The sequence below is a fragment of the Eublepharis macularius genome, chromosome 4 (genome assembly GCF_028583425.1).
Source record: "Eublepharis macularius isolate TG4126 chromosome 4, MPM_Emac_v1.0, whole genome shotgun sequence".
In the NCBI taxonomy this organism is placed as follows: domain Eukaryota; kingdom Metazoa; phylum Chordata; class Lepidosauria; order Squamata; family Eublepharidae; genus Eublepharis; species Eublepharis macularius.
In genome coordinates, this window is record NC_072793.1 from 183,902,805 (window position 1) to 183,922,044 (window position 19,240).

Genomic DNA, 19,240 nt, shown 5'->3' on the forward strand with positions numbered 1-19,240 from the left:
GCTGTCTTCCCAGGAGAGAAGAGGCCTGTGTGAAAAACTACACACGCACATACACTGAATAATGACAGCAAAACAAGAAAGATAGAAGGACTGTCGATGACAAACCTGACACTTCTTACTATTATTATTTTTTTTCTTCAGGGCCGGGTGTCCTTCGAGGAGGTGGCTGTGTATTTCTCCAAGGGGGAGTGGAGCCTGCTGAGCCCGGCCCAGAGAGCTCTGTACAAGGAAGTCATGCTGGAGAATTTTGGGAATGTGGCCTCTCTGGGTGAGGGTCCTTTTCTCCTGGGCTGTCTCCATCATGCTCTGAGGAGGGGTCCTTAAAGAGGAAGGATATGGGCAGCTTTGTGCTCTGGGTCCAATGGCTGATCACTGCCCCCCTCCCTGAGCCTTCCTCTGAAGTGTGCAGGGTTCTGGGTTCTCCTTACAGAGAGGGAGCCCCTGCTAAGCAGTCAGTGGACCACCTGAGAGGGCATCAGAAGAGGGGCCAAGAGGTGTCACTTTTGGGGAAAGTAGGAAGGTCAAAGCAGGACTTCCCTCCAGGCTGGGCCTTGCCTTGTATGTGTCTGTGTGTCTGAGTGTGTATGTGTATGGTACTGTCAAGTCGCAAGTGTCTTCAGACAACAACAGGGTGTTTTCAAGGCAAGACATGGTTTATCAGTGCCTGCCTGTGCATAGCAACCCTGGACTTGTTGGATGGTTTCCCATCCAGCTACTAACCAACACCAAACCTGCTTAAATCTGAGAAGATCGGGCTCACCTGGGCCATCTAGGTCTGGGCGGGCCTGCCTTACCTGTGCTGAGATGTGGCTACAGAGGGAAGTCTGCTGGCTTCTGTGCTGCTAACTGATTTCTCAGCTGGCTTTTCCTTCTCGGCTGGGATCAGGAGCAGAACTGCCAATACTGGATGGAAGGTTCTCAGCCCATCGTGTTCTCCCCCTTCCATGAAGCCCTGTTGCTTGCCTGTTGTGCATTTCGGGAGGTATGGAGTGAACCTGTATTGGAATTTCTGAATTGATGCGCACAAGAAGCAACAATAATTTTCTGGGGTTCTTTTTCTGATGGAAGGACCTCTGATTTCCAAACCGGACCTCGTATCCAGGCTGGAGGAAGAGGAGGAGCTGCTTATCGGGTTCTCTGATGAAGAAGAGGGAGTGACTGGTAGCAGCCTAGGTCTGTTGTGGGTCTCTGTGTTTCTTGGGGTTCCTTCCAAGGGCTGGGGGGGTTCTTAGTTCTTCAAACTTATTTCTGCTCAGATGCACTTAAAGGCTTATGAAGGCTCAAATGGTGTCTGTCGATCTTGAAAATACACAGTGTCTTTGATTGGACCGCTGCCCCTTCATTGTACTGAGAGAGAAGGTGATCAAGATTTTGTTCTGTATTGCTGTGGACTATCTGCTTGGAATTTAGGAAGGGGTGTGACAGAAAAATGGTTCATATATTTTACTTATACTGCAATGTATTACTATTATGATTCAGTGTATTTCACAGCATAGATGACTGGGGAAGGCAATGGCAAACCACCCCGTAAAAAGTCTGCCAAGAAAACGTGGTGATGCAACGTCCCCCATGGGTCAATCATGACTCGGTGCTTGCACAGGGGACTACCTTTACTTTACCTATATTCTGTTAAATTTATTTAATAGCTTTCTGTATAAGTTTCTATGCACTATCAATTGTTCTTTTGAGAGCCAGTTTGATGTAGTGGATAAGAGCGTAGGGACTCTAATCTGGAGAACTGAGTTTGATTCCCCACTCCTCCACTTGAAGCCAGCTGGGTGACCTAGGGCTAGTCACAGCTCCCTCAGAGCTCTCTCAGCCCCACCCACCTCACAGGGTGTTGTGGGGATAATAATGACATACTTTGTAAACCGCTCGAGTGGGCATTAAGTTGTCCTGAAGGGCAGTATATAAGTTGTCCTGAGCCTGCTGGTGCGGGGAGGGTGGAATACAAATTGATTTAAATAAATAAATATTATTATTGTTATTTTCTAAAGAAAAAGATTTTGTTCTGAACTTGAGGGGTGCCCTGCTTAGGATAGCAGGACATGTCTTTCCAGTTATGGCCAGAGAGAAAATGAGAAAACTCAGGCAGAAAATCCACACAGCCTTTAGCACTGCCCCAATTCCATCATCCCGCATTGACCTGGGAAGAGCAAAGAATCAACCAGTCCATTATCTGAGTACAAACTTAGTGTCTTCTTGCTGCATTTCGAGTCAGTCCCTCTGACTTGAAGTTCACATCAAAGGATCTCTGCACCAATCATTGTCCCCATGAAATGCAATTTTCTATTTCATTGTCACAAACAAGAGATTGGTCAACACCATCTCGCATTCCCAACATAGGCATGAAAGTGTCCAGACATCAGTCCTTTGAACTCTTCCCTTCTCGATGTCAGTTGGTTTAGTTCTAGGCTTTTTTGTATGTGTGCTGATGCCAGGTTTCTCTTTCTTTCCGCAGATGCTGTTTGGGAGGTGGCAACTGAATATCCAGTGATGGAGAGAGAACACACGTATTCAGATGTGGAAGAGAACATTGAATATTGTGATACATTGGGCGTGGTGGAGGGAACAAACCCACTTAATGAGAGGGAAAACTCTGATGTTTTCCAAAGTGATCGTTCTCAAGAAATCTCACTTCTTCAAAGTATATCCAAAGGAGACAATAGAGAAGAGTGCCCTGGGAGTGCGGGAGGATTTTCTGAAACAACAGATACAACTATGTATTGGAACTCCCATAACGCAAGGGGAACATTTAAATGCCTGGAGTGTGGAAAAACTTTTGGACGGAAAAATACTCTAACTGCCCACCGAAGGATTCACACAGAGGAGAAATCTTATAAATGTGTGGAGTGTGGGAAAAGCTTCAGACGGAGTGGACACCTTACTCTCCACCAAAGGATTCACACAGGGGAGAAACCATATACATGCCTGGAGTGTGGGAAAAGCTTCAGACGGAGTGAAAAGCTTACTGTCCACCAAAGGATTCACACGGGGGAGTTGCCATATAAATGCCAGGAATGTGGGAAATGCTTTAATTACAGTGGAACCCTTTCTTCCCATCAAAGAATTCACACAGGGGAGAAACCTTATAAGTGCCTGGAATGTGGAAAATGCTTCACTAAGTGGGGACACCTTAATGTCCACCGAAGGATTCACACAGAAGAGAAACCATATCAATGCCCAGAGTGTGGAAAAAGCTTCCGTCAGAGTTCAACCCTTTCTTCCCATCAAAGCATTCACATGGGAAAGAAACCATACAAATGCCTACATTGCGGGAAAAGCTTCAGGCAGAAGGGAAGCCTTACTGTCCATCAAAGAATTCACACAGGGGAGAAACCATATCAATGCTTGGAGTGTGGGAGAAGCTTCAGTCTGTGCCAAAGTCTTACTAACCACAAAAGAATTCATACAGGGGAGAAGCCATATAAATGCCTAGAGTGTGGAAAAAGCTTCTGTGAGAGTAAAAGTCTTACTGCCCACCGAAGAATTCATACAGGGGAGAAACCTTATAAATGCCTGGAGTGTGGAAAAGGCTTCAGACAGAGTGGAAGTCTTACTGCCCACCATAGAAGTCACACAGGGGAGAAACCTTATAAATGCTTGGAATGTGGGAAAGCCTTTGGACGGAAAGGTATTCTAACTACCCATCTCAGAATTCATACGGGCGAGAAATTATATAAGGATAAAAAATATAAATGCCTGGAGTGTGGAAAAGGCTTCAGTCAGAGTGGACAGCTTACTGCCCACCATAGAATTCACACATGCATCTGACGAAGAGAACTTGATTCTCAAAAGCTTATGCTACAATAAAATTGGGTTAGTCTTAAAGGTGCTACTGGACTCTTTTTGATTTTGCTACCACAGACTAACACGGCTAACTCCTCTGCATCCTCTACACAGGGGAGAAACCTTATAAATGCCTGTCATGTGGAAAAAGCTTCAGTCGTAGTGGAATCCTTACTGCCCATCAAGCCATTCACACTGGGGAGAAACCATATAAATGTCTGGAGTGTGGAAAATGTTTCAGTCGTAGTGGAAATCTTACTGACCATCAAAGAATTCACAGTGGAGAGAAACCATATAAATGTCTGAAGTGTGGAAAATGCTTCATTCGTAGTCGAAATCTTACTGACCATCAAAGAATTCACACTGGAGAGAAACCATATAAATGCCTGGAGTGTGGAAAAAGCTTCAGTCAGAGTTCATAACTTCCTTTTCATCAAAAAAATTCATGCAAGGGAGAAAAACATAAATAAGGAGGGATAAACTGAATTCCCACCAAAGTGCTGAGATATCTTCATTCAAAGTAGAAACGTTACTTTCCTTTAAAATAACTCATCCCAGTGGAAAAAAACTAGAGATTTCTGTAGTGTAGAAACACATGGCATCAAAACAAATTGCATCAGAAAAGTAGAAGTGAATTCAATAATATAATATAATATAATATAATATAATATAATATAATATAATATAATATAATATAATATAATATAATATAATATAATATAATATAATATAATATAATATAATATAATATAATATAATATAATATAATATAATATAATATAATATAATATAATATAATATAATATAATATGTGCACAATTTAGAATTTAGAAAAAACTGACTAAATGCTTTGCAGATTAAAACTACATCCCTTTTCTCCTTAAGAGGGTAGTTTTGCACACAGGATACCACGGATTCCATTTTATAAATTGTGTTTATGGAATGAATGCAGTTGCGGAAACCGTTTGGATTTCAACAGGCAGCCTATTCCACTCCGCTGGGGCCTCAAGAGAGAATGTGGGACTGAGACTGGGAAATATTTTGTGGTATCAACCGGCCCCTGGAATAGAACCTGAAAACTAAACAGCAAGTATAATATGTATTCTTTGCCTAAATTTCAATCGTAATTACGTTTTGCCATTCTGCAGCTGCTGGCATTTCCATCTTCAAGGACAGATCCATGAAGAGTGTGTTACAGTAGTCTGGCCACTTCATTACTATGGCTGGATCCAAATGTCCAAATTGACAGGTCAAGGTAAAGAACCATCCTGCATGTTATAGAAGCAGAGAGAGATATAAATTGGGTCTGCTGTTGTGATTATTTTTTTCTCTGAGGCTGGAAAATCTGTAAAGGAACAGGTTAATTCAAGCTTTGAGAGCACCAAATACAGCTGATGAAAGATACTTGCCGTGTTTTAGCAGTTTGGAAAGAGAGCTCTCTTAGGGCGTTAGCAGGATATCCAGCATTTTCCAGTGGGGAGGGGGAGATGAGATCAGCCAGCTCACCTGAACGCTTCCCGTCGATCCCTCCAAAGACAGATTGCTAGGTAAGAGCTGATGCGGCTGGAATGTGGCTTGCATCCGTCCCGAGCTCTGCTCAGGTGAGCGAAGCTGATTTAGCAGATCACTTTGAGTGAAGAGGCCCTGTGGGATCTAGAAGGCCTTGTGGAAAGGTCTGCTAAGGCTGTCAGGAAAGCCCCCACCGTCCTGGCTTTCTGCAACTGAATTACTGAAGAGGGATCTCTACCCAGATTACAGGTCTGTGTCATAAGAAATAGTCCAAAGACATGCCTTAGTAGGGACAAGGACTAAATGCTCTCCTACTGGGCACTGTCTGCTGACATAGATATGCACCTACCAGGGAGTTTCCATGCTGCTGAACGTGTCATGGAAATTAGTTATGAATTTGTTCAGATGGATTTCTTCTCTGTGCCTGGCTTTATGTCTATAATTTTTTTTCTGCAGCCATTCCCTATTGTATGTCTTAACCTGAATGTCCTGTCTGTTGTTCATTATTGTACTTTGCTCAGTGCTTGTCCTAGCTGTTGATTATATGACATTTTTACTCACGTTGTAATCCACCTTGGATCTCAGTAAGTAATGCAGACTATGAATGAATGAATCCTTATAATTTGGGACTATCTCAATGCTATTTTTTTGGTCATTTATCAAATGTGTCCAGCATGGTAGTTCTCGAAGAGTTCTCTGATCCCAAGTCAGTTTGCGTGATAGTCATTGTGCCCCCCCTCCCACCAAGAGATTTGAGCCTGCTCTCCCCACGCGCAATCTTACACTCTAACCATTACTCTTCACTGCCTTAGCTATGCACTGCCCAAAGCAGTTTTAATTAAAATTTAATTTTAAAAGGAGTCTGTAAAACAGCGGAATTTATTGAATCTTGAAACCAAGGTTAAAAGTTTGCTTATACTTGTATGAAAAGGCCTTCCAATTTTTTTTTAAGAAATGAAGGCCAGCAATAAGAAGCTAAACAAACTCACGAGGGGAGGGAGTCCAAGAGTCTTAGCAGCGTACCTTTGCATGAGTTCTTACCAAACCTGTATCTGCCAGACTGGCCCCCACCGTCTCACATGCAGAATATATCAGACCATCTAGTCCAACCTCCTACCCAATGCAGAAACAGCCTAAAGCATCCCCAACAAGGATTCCTCCAGCCACTCCTTGAAGACTGCTGGTGAGGGGGAACCCACCACACCCCTAGGTAGCTGATTCTACTGCTGGATTACTCTTAACGTGAAGAAGCTTTTTCTAATGTCCAACTAGTATCTTTTCTGATTCCTGTACTCTGTTGCCAACAGGAACAGCTCTTTTCCCTCCCCTAAGTGGCAGCCTTTTAAATACTGCAAGAGAGCCATCATGTCTCCTTTCAACCTCCTCTTCTCCAAACTGAACATTCCCGGTCCCTCAGTCTTTCCTCATAGGGCTCTCTCCCCAGGCCCGTGAGCATCCTGGTTGCTCTCCTCAGCACCCGTTCCAATTTGTCCATGTCCTTTTTGAAGTGAGGCCTCCAGAACTGCACACAATACTCCAGGTGGGGCCTGACCAACGTGGTATGTAGTGGGACAATGACATTGTGTGATTTGGCTGTTATGCCTTTGTTGACGCATCCCAAGATTACGTTGGCCGTTTTTGCTGCTCCAGGCCTGAAGATCTTGTTCACACACACTACTGCCCAGAAGTGTATCCCTGCCCCAGTATTCATGCTTTCCATTTTTGTTAACCACGTGAACCGGGCACTTGTCCATGTTAAATCACATTAGATGATGATGATGATGATGATGATGATGATGATGATGATGATGATGATGATGATGATGATGATGATGATGATAACATTTGATTTATATACCACCCTTCAGGACAACTTAACACCCACTGAGAGCAGTTTACAAAGTGTGTTATTTTTATCCTCACAACAATCACCCTGTGAGGTGGGTGGGGCTGAGAGAGCTCTGAGAAAGCTGTGACTGGCCCAAGGTCACCCAGCTGGCTTCAACGGCAGGAGTGCGGAATCGAACCTGGTTCTCCAGAATAGAGTCCTGCACTATTAACAATCACTACACCAAACTGACTCTCAAATCTTCCCACTTTCCCATACTGTTCCTATCCCCCTGAATTCTATCTCTGCCTTAAAGGGTGTTTGGTGCTCCTCCCAGTTTGGTGACATTCTGCAAATTTAATGAGGAATCCCTTCACACCTTCGTCCAGATCATTTATTAAAATATTAAAAAGCACAAAAAAGGACCAAGCCCTGTGGCACTGGACACCTCCCTCACCATCAGATGTGATGCCATTGGCCACTACTCTTTGGGTGCAGTTATCCAGCCAGGTCCCCATCCGTCTAACTATCCCAGAATCCAGTCCACCGTCCACCAGTTTACCCATCAGAACATCACGAGGAACCTTGTCAGAAGCTTTACTGAAATCCAGATAAACGACATCAACAGCATTCCTCCCATGACCCAGGAAGCCTGTCCCTCAGTCCTAGAAGGAGATGAGGCGGGCCTGGCAGGGCCTGTTGGGGACCAATCCAGGCTGACCTCCCCGTATCACCACTTTGTCCCTCTGATGCTTGCAGGATGACACCTTTAATATCTGCTCCAGTATCTTGCCTGGGACAGAGGCCAGGCTGCACCAGGGAATGCCAGCAGACCTTTAAGGAGGTGTTGCATTTCTACAAGGGGGGGGGGGGGATTAAAATGCTTGTTTTAGAAATGTGCTCCTCAGGATTCTTTCTTGGCAAAACGTGGCTGTCATTTGCCAGAAGTCTTGAGGGACGTTTGAAAGGAAAGGGGAAACCCAGGTTCGAACTGGGAAAAGGGAAGGAGAAACAGAAGCAACCTCTTTCCTTTAATGATGGGATCAATTTCAGGGCTTCTTAGAGACCCCAAAAACCAAGACTTGGAAAAGGGAAAAGTTCTAATCTTCCAGTATCCCGTTCAGATAGGCACAGCATCCCTTGAACTTTCCACGTAGGACGCCCAATTTATTTATTTTTATACCATTCGGCATCTCTCTGCCTTAAAGGCCCCTTTCCTTTCTCTAGCCTCAGTCCCGTTAAAGATTGGAACTCCTCTCCAAGGGTTAAAACAAGCGAATCCGCAGTCCTAGAGAGGCACATGCAGGGGGGGGGGGTTGTTCTGAGCTGTTTCCTGCCCTCCCCATGTGCAAAAGTCCGGTCTTTGTTTCCCCGCTGCCGCTTGCATGGCTGGAAGGGAATCGGGTGAGCTCAGAGGGGCTTTGGGGAGAGGAGATATTGGGGGGGGGGGGGGTGCAATGCAAGAGCCAAGGGCAGAGGAAAAGGAGGGCTGTTATCACCCCCCCCCCCCCCGGGCGTGTGCTCGGACTCCGTCCTGGCTGGATTCACTGTGGCTGGAGTTTCAGGAGCCCGCAATGCAATACTTAGAGAAGGAAACGCCAAGGCTCTCCTCAGGCATGCTAAGGAAGGGCCATAACTGGAGAAAGATTGACTGATGGGGCATCTGCTTGCCTGCCCGTTGCCTCAGGGGCTTGCACCCAAGTAGACCTGTCAATGTAATCTCATTGCAAGGAGGAGTCTTCCTGAGCCAGATGGGTACTGACTGACGCTGTCTGGATGTTTCCTGTCAAGAAGCTACAGCATGGGAGAAGCGCCCCCCCCCCCCGCCACCTAGAGACAGTCGCCTTTTGGTTCCCTTTCTGGGAAACCCCCTTCCTGGCTCAGTCAAGTTCAGGAAATGGACAGATTTGCACCCAGGGCTCACCCAGAATCCCTGAATGTTACAGTTATTTCTTAGACGTTCTTTTCTGCAGGCTCCTATACCTAAAGGCAGGCAGCCTAAGCCGCTCCGTGGCTCACAGCCTGCCCACCCCACTCTTCTCCAGCCTTCTCCTGGGGACCTGCAGAAGCCCCGCTGGAGGCCCTCCTCTCTCAGGGCCAAGCTACACATGACGAATGACACTTGAACGGCAAGTGGATTTAGCGGAGGGCAAGTGAACAGGGAGAAATACACTTGCCGTTCAAGTGTCATTCGTCATGTGTAGCTTGGCCCCTAGCCTCTGGGCCGTAAAGGGGGACAAGGAACTCTCCGCAGCTCAGCAGAGACTGAGGACAGGTGAACTGCTGTTCTCTCCTTTCTTTCCCCCTTCTTTAAATCTCTTTCTCCTCCACTCTCACTTCTCCTTGTGGCCATTCCCAGGTGCAGAGTTCCCTCTCACCAGAGGCTTGGCTTTCCTCTCACTTTGTGTCCTTTCCTGTAACTCTCCATACACACTCGTCCTTCTGAGTACAACAATCGCACTCTTCCTATGCGGTACCGTTTCAAATGCCAGGGATTCCTCAGTGCCGAGGAATAGATTTGGCAAGCTTGGAAGGAATCATGGCCAGGAGGGGAGGGGGACGGAGAGATGAGGAAGGGAGGACCTTCCCCAAACAAAAGGGGTGGCTGGGGGGAAAGATTTCTGGGTGAAGACTCGGAGCCTTCCTTGAGCCAACCCAGTACGTTGAATTCTGTTCTGAAGCAAATCCAGAGAGAGCCTCACTGAGGACGCTGATGCAGAAGATGTGGGCACAGCATAAAGGGTTTTCCATCTTTTCTTTCTCACCTTTGCAGGAGGCCAAGAAGCCCCCCTGATGCCTTCTCCACCCTCTCCTCCACGTGGCGAAGAGGAAAGAGCTGCTATGAAGCCAGCTCAGGTAAGGGCAGGGGAGGAAGTGTGGGTCAGGGGGAAGGAATGGCTCCAAGCAGGCATGGAGATCCCCGATCCTACTCAGACAGTTTAGAGGGGTGTTGCAAAGAAGGGAGGAGGGATGTAGAATCATATGGTTGGAAGAGACCTCTAGGGCCATCTAGTCCAACCCACTGCAAGATGCAAGAAATGCACAAATACCTCTTGCCCACCCTACACACACCCAGTGACCCTTACTCCATGATGACCAGAAGGTGATAAAACACGGTCAGGATCTCAGGCCAAACTGGCCTGGGGAGAATTGCTACCTGACCTCAAGGTGGCAATCGGCCTTACCCTTGGGTAACAGAGGTGCAATTGGAAATGTAAGATAAAAAATTATCCTCTGTGTTGAGACAGGAATCTTATGTCTCTGTTCAGTCCTGGAGGCTCCATTGTTCTGAATTTGTGAATGAACTCAGTTTCTGCAATCTCACATTGTCTTCCCCCCTCCCCTTTAAAGTTTCTCTATTTGTGCACAGCCACCCACTCTTGGGTTAGCAGTGGAATGTGCTGAAAGATCTAAATGTTCCCCTGTTGATTTCTGAGTGTTGCAGTTTTTCCTGTCAGATTTATGTCCATTTATTCCTCTGCACATGGACTGACCTGTTTGTCTGATCTAGAGAGTGGAAGGGCATTGTTGCCACTTGATGGCATAGGTAAAATTGAAAGGCAAACAATGAATGGACCAGAGATGCTGTGGCTGGTGTTATGAGGTCCAGAGATTGTGTTGTTAGGGAGAATATAGGGACAGAGTTCGGATCTTGGTTTATTGGCAGGCCCTGGTCCCAGAGTCCGTGTCCATGTTAGGGAGTCCATTGTTGTGAGTGAAAAGTTGTTTAAGGTTTATGGGGGTTTTATGAGCAACTAAAGGTTTGCCTCCCGATGCCTGTGAGAGAGGAACATCATCGTCCAGCATAGATTGCGGGTCATTAATGAGGCTTTCAACTGGTTTCAGCTGAGAGCTGCATGTGGCCACCTGCAGTGTTCTGTTTTTCGGGTTTTCTGGGGGCCCATCTTCTAACAGGTTATCTGTTGGTATCCTTCTGGCTTTTTCAATCTGTTTCCTAACGACATCAGTAATCCCAAAAATATCCGTTGTAGGTGCTGCTGGTGGGCCTCTCTGTCACTGGGATTGGAACGGATGTGACTGTAGCGTAGAGCTTGGTTGTGGATGATGGATTCTTTGGTTGCTTAGGATGGTGGCTGGAGACATGCAGATACATTTGGCGATCAGCAGGTTTCTGCTCTGATATGATTCTTGTGCCTCCATCCTGTATTTGTACAGTGAGGTCTAGAAAATGTGCTTCTTGTGTGGATTGATGGGTGGTAGAGAGGAAGTCGCTGATGTCGTGGTGGGATTTCTGTAGTCCTTCCTTCCCACATGTCTAGGCTATAATAGTGTCACAATATATCTCAGAGAGTAAAGAGTCCAGTAGCATCTTTAAGACTAAGCAACTTTATTGCAGCATAAGCTTTCGAAAACCACAGCTCTCTTCGTCAGATGCATCTGACAAAAAGAGATGTGGTTCTTGAAAGCTAATGTTGCATTGAAGTTGGTTAGTCTTAAAGGTGCTACTGGACTCTTTACTATTTGCCTCGACAGACTAACATGGCTAACTCCTCTGAATATATCTTAGGTGAAAGAGGGATCTCAGTGTGTGGAGACACAGTGAAAATGGAAAGAGATAAAATGAATCCAACTAGCCACCTTAACAGAAACAATTGAAGGGTAAAGAAAAATGCAAAATACAGATAAGAGACATCAACCAGAGACGGGGCCTTTTCTGTCGTGGCTCCTGCTCTGTGGACTGGGCTCCCTGAAGTGGGAGGGGAGGGGAGCCCCCTCCTCAGCAATCTTCAGGAGGCGCTGCAAGGCTGACTTATTTGTCGTGGCTTTTTAAAAAAAATGATTTTATTGGTTTTTAGATGCATATACAACAGGAGGGGGACGGGTCAACACATTCTATTTGTCATGGCTTTTGAGGGGGTGTGAAGGACAGGCATCTTTTAAGGGTGAGAGGAAGGGACTTTGATCTTGATCTTCGTTTGGAAATTTTTTAATCATTTTGACAGATGCTTGGAACTATGTGGAAAGGTGAGCTATAAATATTTCAGTGACTAAATAAATATATGAATTGCGCAGATATCCAGTAACTCACTATGCACACATCATAATCACAATACATGCATTATAACAAGTCATATAATAGCAATACATTCATACATTATAACAACAAAAATTGACAGAGTGGGACAAAAATGAAGCGGAATAGAATGACGTCTATCCAGTTGTTTCGACGCATAATCTTCCTCCGATCCAAAACTTGTTCCTTTTCTGTCTTCTTAATAACATCTCCTGTATAGAAAAACTCTTAAAATGAGACCACTTGGAACTGTCAGATACTCAACAGGTGAGCTTCAGCAAAACTCTTCCCAAAGTAATAAAGAATACATGAAAAGTTTTACCTTTTTAACATTCACCCTGACAGATATTATCTACATCTTTAGCTCTTTAAGCTTTTCCTGGTTTTCTTGCCACCTTCTTCCTTCTGAAAACTTGAATAATATAATATGGGAAATACAAATTCAAATGATGAAAAAAAACATTTTAGTTGGTCAAAGCTCCCCAGCTTCTGGGTGGATTCCCAACCCATGTTCCAGTCCAATGCATCTTTTGGGCATTTTGACATTTTTCAGAGTAAATATTCTGCCTGGTCAAACCTGGTCTGACATTTGGCAGCCAGGCGCAGAACTCTGTCTCTGAACTAAGTGTCATTTTGAAGACTTGACTTTGCTTTGGGCCTAGCAAGGCCTAGACATGCAAGCAGTCAGCTGTTCAAGTCCAGAGAGCCTTAAAGGAGGGTATAGATCCAGAGGAGTTAGCCGTGTTAGTCTGTAGTAGCAAAATCAAAAAGAGTCCAGTAGCACCTTTAAGACTAACCAATTTTATTTTATTGTAGCATAAGCTTTCGAGAATCAAGTTCTCTTCATCAGATGCCTGATCCGAACTGGTCAAATACAGAAGAGGAGGGGAGAGGAAAGAACAGGACATATATCACAAGAAGACAGAATGCAATTAGTGTGAAGGCAATCAAAACATTCCTTTGCTTGTAAATGTAAACATCTCCTTTTGGTGTGGAGTCAGTTTGCCGCAGTGAAGGTATCCAATTCCTATGTAGTATAAGCCCTCGATAACCACAGCTCTCCCTGCCAGCTGCATCTGACAAAGAGAACTGTGGTCCCCGAAAGCCCACAGGCACTCAGGCTGAGATAATTGACAAACAAAGCCCACACCAGGCGTCTCTGGGCTCCCCCAGACCACGCCTCTGTGAAGGAAATCTGTTACCTGTGATAATGTGATAACCATTCATAGTCTCTATTCAGTCCCAGCTTGACAGAGTCAAATTTGCATATGAATTCCAATTCAGCAGCCTCCCGTTGGAGTTTGTTTTTGAAGGGTTTCTGTTGAACCACAGCGACTTTTAAGTCTTTGGTGGAATGTCCTGGTAGATTGAAGTGTTCTCCCACTGGTTTTTGGACGTTTCCATTTCTAATGTCAGATTTGTGTCCATTTATTCTTTTGCGTAGAGGTTGGCTGGTTTGTCCAATGTACAGAGCAGAAGGACATTGTTGGCACATGAGGGCATATATCAGATTGGAGGATGAGCAGCTGTAAGAGCCAGAGACAGTGTAGTTGATGCCATTGGGTCCTGTAATTGTATTCCCTGGGTAGATATAGGGGCAGAGCTGGCATCTGGGTCTGTTGCAGGGCCTGGTACCTGTGCTGGTGGCCCTGCTGGCCGATTCATGATTGTAAGTGAGAAGTCGTTTAAGATTGGGGGGCTGTCTGTAGGCAAGGAAAGGTCTTCCACCCAGGGCTTCTGAGAGAGAGGTATCATTTTCCAGGATGGGTTGTAGCTCCCTGATGATACGTTGGAGGGGTTTGAGCTGGGAGCTATAGGTGACAACCAGTGGTGTTCTGTTGTTAGTTCCTTTAGGTATGTCCTGGAGCAGACTGTTTCTGGGTACTAGTCTGGCCCTGTTGATTTGTTTCTTCACTTCATTTGGTGGGTACTGTAGTCCCAAAAATGCTTGTTGTAAATCTCTTAAGTGTGAGTCTCGGTCGAGAGCATTGGAGCAGATACGGTTGTAACGTAAGGCTTGGCTGTAGACAATAGACCGAGTGGTATGTTTAGGGTGGAAGCTGGAGGCATGTAGATATGAGTATCGGTCTGTTGGTTTCCGGTATAAGGTGGTATTTATTCGTCCATTATGTAGTTGTACAGTGGTGTCCAGGAAGTGTACCTGTTGTGTAGAGTGGACCCAAAAACTTCCAAAAAGGTCCAATCTTACAGTTAGGATTTAGCCATACGCTGGTCGATACATTGCTAACACCTCCTCCCTTGTCCTCTTATTTTTAATTTTTTCCCTTTTCTTCTTCAGGGTCGTGTGTCCTTTGAAGAGGTGGCTGTGTATTTCTCCAAGGGGGAGTGGAGCCTGCTGAGCCCAGCCCAGAGAGCCCTGTACAAGGAAGTCATGCTGGAGAATTTTGGGAACGTGGCCTCTCTGGGTGAGGATCTCTTTTCCCAGGCTGTCTCTGTCATGCCCTAAGGAGGGGCTGAGGAGGGGTCCTTAAAGAGGAAGGACATGGGCAGCTTTGTGCTCTGGGTCCGATGGCTGATTGCTGCCCCCCCCCCCCGGCTAATGCTTCTTCTGAAGTATGAGGGATTCTGGGTTCTCCTTACAGAGAGGGAGCCCCTGCTTAGCAGTCATTGGACCACCCGAGAGGGCAGCAGGAGAGGTGCCAAGAGATGCCAGGTTTGGGGAAAGGGGGAGGGTCTAAGCAGGGGCTCCCCTCCAGGCCTTGCCTTAGGTGTGGCTGTGTGTCTGAGTGTGTGTGTGTAAGGTGCCATCAAATTGCAACTGACTTAAGATATCCCAGGGGATTTTCAAGGCAAGACATGGTTAGATCTGAGAAGATCAGGCTAACCTGGGCCATCTAGGTCTGGGCAGGTGTGCCTTACCTGTGCTGAGATGTGGCTGTAGAGGAAAGTCTGCCGGCTTCTGTGCCTCTGAGTTCTCAGCTGGCATTTCTGTCTCAGCAGGGCTGGGAGCAGGAGCAGAACGGCCAATACTGATTAAGTGGTTCTCGGCCCATCATGTTCTCCGCCTCCCCCGTCCCCAGCCCTGTTTCTTGCCTGTTGTGTATTTCTGGAGGTATGGCGTGAACTTGCTTTGGAATTGCTGAAGTGAGGTCCACAAGAAACAACAATAATTTTCTCGGCTTCTTTTTCTGATAAAAGGATTTCTGATGGCCAAACCGGGCCTCGTATCCAGACTGGAGGAAGAGGAGGAGCTGCTTATCTCTGATGAAGAGGAGGGAGCGGCTGGAAGCTGCCGAGGTCTGTTGTGCGTCTCCGTGTTGCTTGTGGTTTCTTGCAAGGGCTGGTGGGTTTCCGGGTTCTTACCGTCACATTTTTTTGTGCTCAGAAGCACTTAAAGGCCGAGCTCCGTTTCTTCCAGCAGTGGCTTTCTGGCAAAGCCATTTCCCAGCCCTTCTAACCCTGAGATGCATGTAATTAGAACTACCATGGATTGAAGCGCAGACCTTGCGCTTGGAAAGCGTGAGCTTTACCACAGAGAAATTACGCAAAGCAACTCCAGACAATGTGCTCATACACACACCTTCCCTCCTCCCCCGTCCCCCACCACAAAGCAATCTTGTAAGTGATTCTGAGGGGCCTGAACTGTAAATATTTGCCTGAGGAAAATCCAGCATCCAAAGGAAAATCCAGCATCTTGCAGAGGCAATGGTGGCTTTCCAAGCATCTATTCGCCCCTAAGTAGGCTTCCCCTCTTCTGATTGTTTGGAGCAGGGAGTCAGGACGCTGCTGGAGTCCCCCAGCCAAGGTGCAGAAGTCATGTTTGTGATGGACAAGGACAGATAAGTCAGGATGTTTTATGATGAGTGACCAGCTTTGGGGCTGAGAAACTTTTATCTTGTTAGTTAGCCTTGGTTTGAGAGACGGGCAGGATAACAGGGCTGATTTCTCACGGCTTAACCGAAGCCGGGACGTTGCGGAACATGCTGGCAAAAGTGTGGAAGATCATGTTTTCTTGCGCTAGTTTTGCGCGACATCACGCAAAACTCACTTGAGAAAATGCGATCTTTTGCTTTTTTGCTAGCATGTCCTGCAACGTTCCGGCTTCAGGTTCCCCATGCGGAATCGGCCCAGGTCATGTCTTTTTTTCTGTTAACCCCTCTCTATTGGCTGAGCTGGTTCTAACTGACTCTTTGCTCCAGAGCTCAAGGACTGGATTCATTCATCAGAGGCCCGGGGTTTGTAAGATTCAAGTTATTCAGCGGCCTTTCTGTGTTCCTTTCCTGAGTCTGTATTATGTGAGGCCTGAAACTATATTTCCTCCAGAGTTGTGCCTGTAATGAAAAAGCTCATTAGCTGGAACACATTGCTTGGTTTCCTCCCCAGGAGCCTTGCTTTTTGCTCACATTGCAAAAGTTACCCAGTTCTGGCAGAAGGTTTGGGAGCTGTGAAGGATTTCAGCTGAGATGAGCGAATCTCCTTCACCCACCATATTGACTTCTGTCCTGGTTTCTGAGCAGGGCTGAGTCTCTCTCTCGAGGGCCGTTTCTCTCATCTGGGAGTACAGGAGCCCCCTGGGGTGCTCAGTGGAAGTGCCGCAGAGTTAGCAGGGGAGGTCTGACCTGAATGTCTTCTTGAGTGTATGCAGGAGCGTTTATTTTTCTCTGAATTCCTGCTTCTTATGATTTATTGCTAAAAAAAGAGGTGCTGGAATGGAAGATTTTGATTGGACAGCTGCCCCTTTGTTGTACTGACAGAGAAGGTGATGAAGATTTTGTTCTGAACTTGAGGGGTTCCCTTCTGAGGATAGCTGGACATGTCTTTCCAGTTGTGGCCAGAGAGAAGTTTGTGGGTCAAACACCTCAGGCAGAAAATCCACATGGCTTTTAGCACTGCCCCAATTCCATAATCCCCCACTGGGAAGAGCAAAGAATCAACCAGCCCATTATCGGAGTACAAACTTAGTGTCTTCTTGGTGCATTTTGAGTCAGTCCCTCTTGCAGTTCACATCAAAGAAGGATCTCTGCGCCAATCATTCTCCCAGTGAAATGCAATTTTCTATTTCATTGTCACAAACAAGAGATTGGTCAACACCATCTAGCATTCCCAACATAGGCTTGAAAGTGTCCAGACATCAGTCCTTTGAACTCTTCCCTTCTGAATGTCAGTTGGTTTACTTCTTGGATCTGTTTTTTGTATGTGTGTTGTTTACTTCTACGTATGTGTGTTGATGCCAGGTTTCTCTTTCTTTCCACAGATGGTGTGTGGGAGGTGGCAACTGAATATCCATTGATGGAGAGAGAACTCATGTATTCAGATGTGGAAGAGAACATTGAATATTGTGATGCAGTGAGCGTGGTGGAGGGAACAAACCCACTTAATAAGAGGGAAAATTGTGATGTTTTCCAAAGTGAGAATTCTCAAAAAATCCCACCCCTTCAAAAAATATCTAAAGGTGATAGTGAGTGCCCAAAAAGTGCAGAAGGATTTTCTGAAACATCAGATATGACTGTGCATGGGAACACCTATAATACAAGGAGAATATTTAAATGCCTGGAGTGTGGAAAAACATTTGGATGGAAACATACTTTAACTGCCCATCAAACAATTCACACAGGGGAGAAACCATATAAATGCCTGGAATGTGGAAAAAGCTTCAGACAGAGAGGACACCTTACTGTCCACCAAAGAATTCACACAGGGGAGAAACCATATAAATGCCTGGAGTGTGGAGAATGCTTCAAGCAGAGAGGAACCCTTTTTTCCCATCAAAGAATTCACACAGGGGAGAAGGTTTATAAATGCCTGGAGTGTGGAGAATGTTTCAATCAGAGGGGAACCCTTTTTTCCCATCAAAGAATTCACATGTGGGAGAAACCATACAAATGCCTGGAGTGTAGAAAAAGCTTCAGACGGAGCGGACAGCTGACTGCCCATCAAAGAATTCACACAGGGGAGAAACCATACAAATGTCTGGAGTGTGGGAAAAGCTTCAGTCATTATCAAAGTCTTACTACTCACCAAAGAATTCACACAGGGGAGAAACCATATAAATGCCTGGAGTGTGGAAAAAGCTTCAGACGGAGTGGACCACTTACTGCCCACAGAAGAATTCACACAGGGGAGAAACCATATAAATGCCTTGATTGTGGGAAAAGCTTCAGTCGGAGTGAACACCTAACTGTCCACCAAAGAATTCACACAGGGGAGAAACCTTATAAATGCCTAGAGTGTGGAAAATGCTTCAGGGAGAGTGGAAGCCTTTATTCCCATCAAAGAATTCACACAGGGGAGAAACCATATCAATGCTTGGAATGTGGGAGAAGCTTCAGACGTGGTTCAGCCCTTACTCTCCATCAAGCAAATCACACAGGGGTGAAAAAATACAAATGTCTGAAGTGTGAGAAAAGCTACAGTCAGCTTCGAAGTCTTACTACCCATGAAAGAATTCACCAAGGGGAGAAGCCATATATATGTATGGAGTGTGGGAAAAGCTTCAGCCAGAGTGGATGTCTTAGTCTCCACAAAAGAATTCACACAGGGGAGAAAAAGTACAAATGTCTGGAGTGTGGAAAAAGTTTCAGATACAGCACAGCACTTTCTTCTCATAAAAGAATTCACACAGGGGAGAAACCATATAAATGCCTGGAGTGTGGAAAAAGCTTCAGTCAGAGTGGAAACCTTACTACCCATCAAAAAATTCATTCAAGGGAGAAAAATATAAATGCCTGGAGTGTAAGAAAAGCTTTGGGAGGAAGGATAGACTGAATTCCTATCAACGAATTCACACACAGGAAACAACCTGAAGAGTTGAGATATTCAAAGCAGATACCATACGTCCCTTTAAAATAACTCATCCCAGTGAAAAAACCTAGAGATTTCTATAGTGTAGAAACACATTGCATCAAAACAAATTGCATCAGAAAATTAGAAGTGAAGTCAATAATATGGGCACAATATATAATGCAGAATAAACGGACAAAATGGTTTTCAGATTAAAACTCCATCCCTTTTCTCCTTAAGAGGGTAGCTTTACAAAGAATACCACTCTTTCCATTTTATAAATTGTATTTATGGAATGAATGCAGTTGTGGGAGCCTTTCTGACCTCAACAGGAAGCC

At 45.5% G+C, this 19,240-nt stretch overlaps 1 protein-coding gene across 1 annotated transcript in view; it reads left to right on the forward strand.

Moving 5' to 3' along the window:
• Window positions 1–18,927, forward strand: part of LOC129328016 (zinc finger protein 420-like) — a 43,033-nt gene extending 24,106 nt beyond the window's left edge. The window contains exons 5-9 of the mRNA XM_054976757.1: window positions 1,069–1,173; window positions 2,462–3,771; window positions 3,912–4,210; window positions 17,708–17,863; window positions 18,032–18,927. Of these exons, the coding sequence (XP_054832732.1) occupies window positions 1,069–1,173; window positions 2,462–3,771; window positions 3,912–4,210; window positions 17,708–17,863; window positions 18,032–18,887 (2,726 nt within the window). The 3' untranslated portion in view covers window positions 18,888–18,927. The remainder of the gene's footprint in view (window positions 1–1,068; window positions 1,174–2,461; window positions 3,772–3,911; window positions 4,211–17,707; window positions 17,864–18,031) is intronic.
• The last annotated feature ends 313 nt before the right edge of the window (window positions 18,928–19,240 follow it).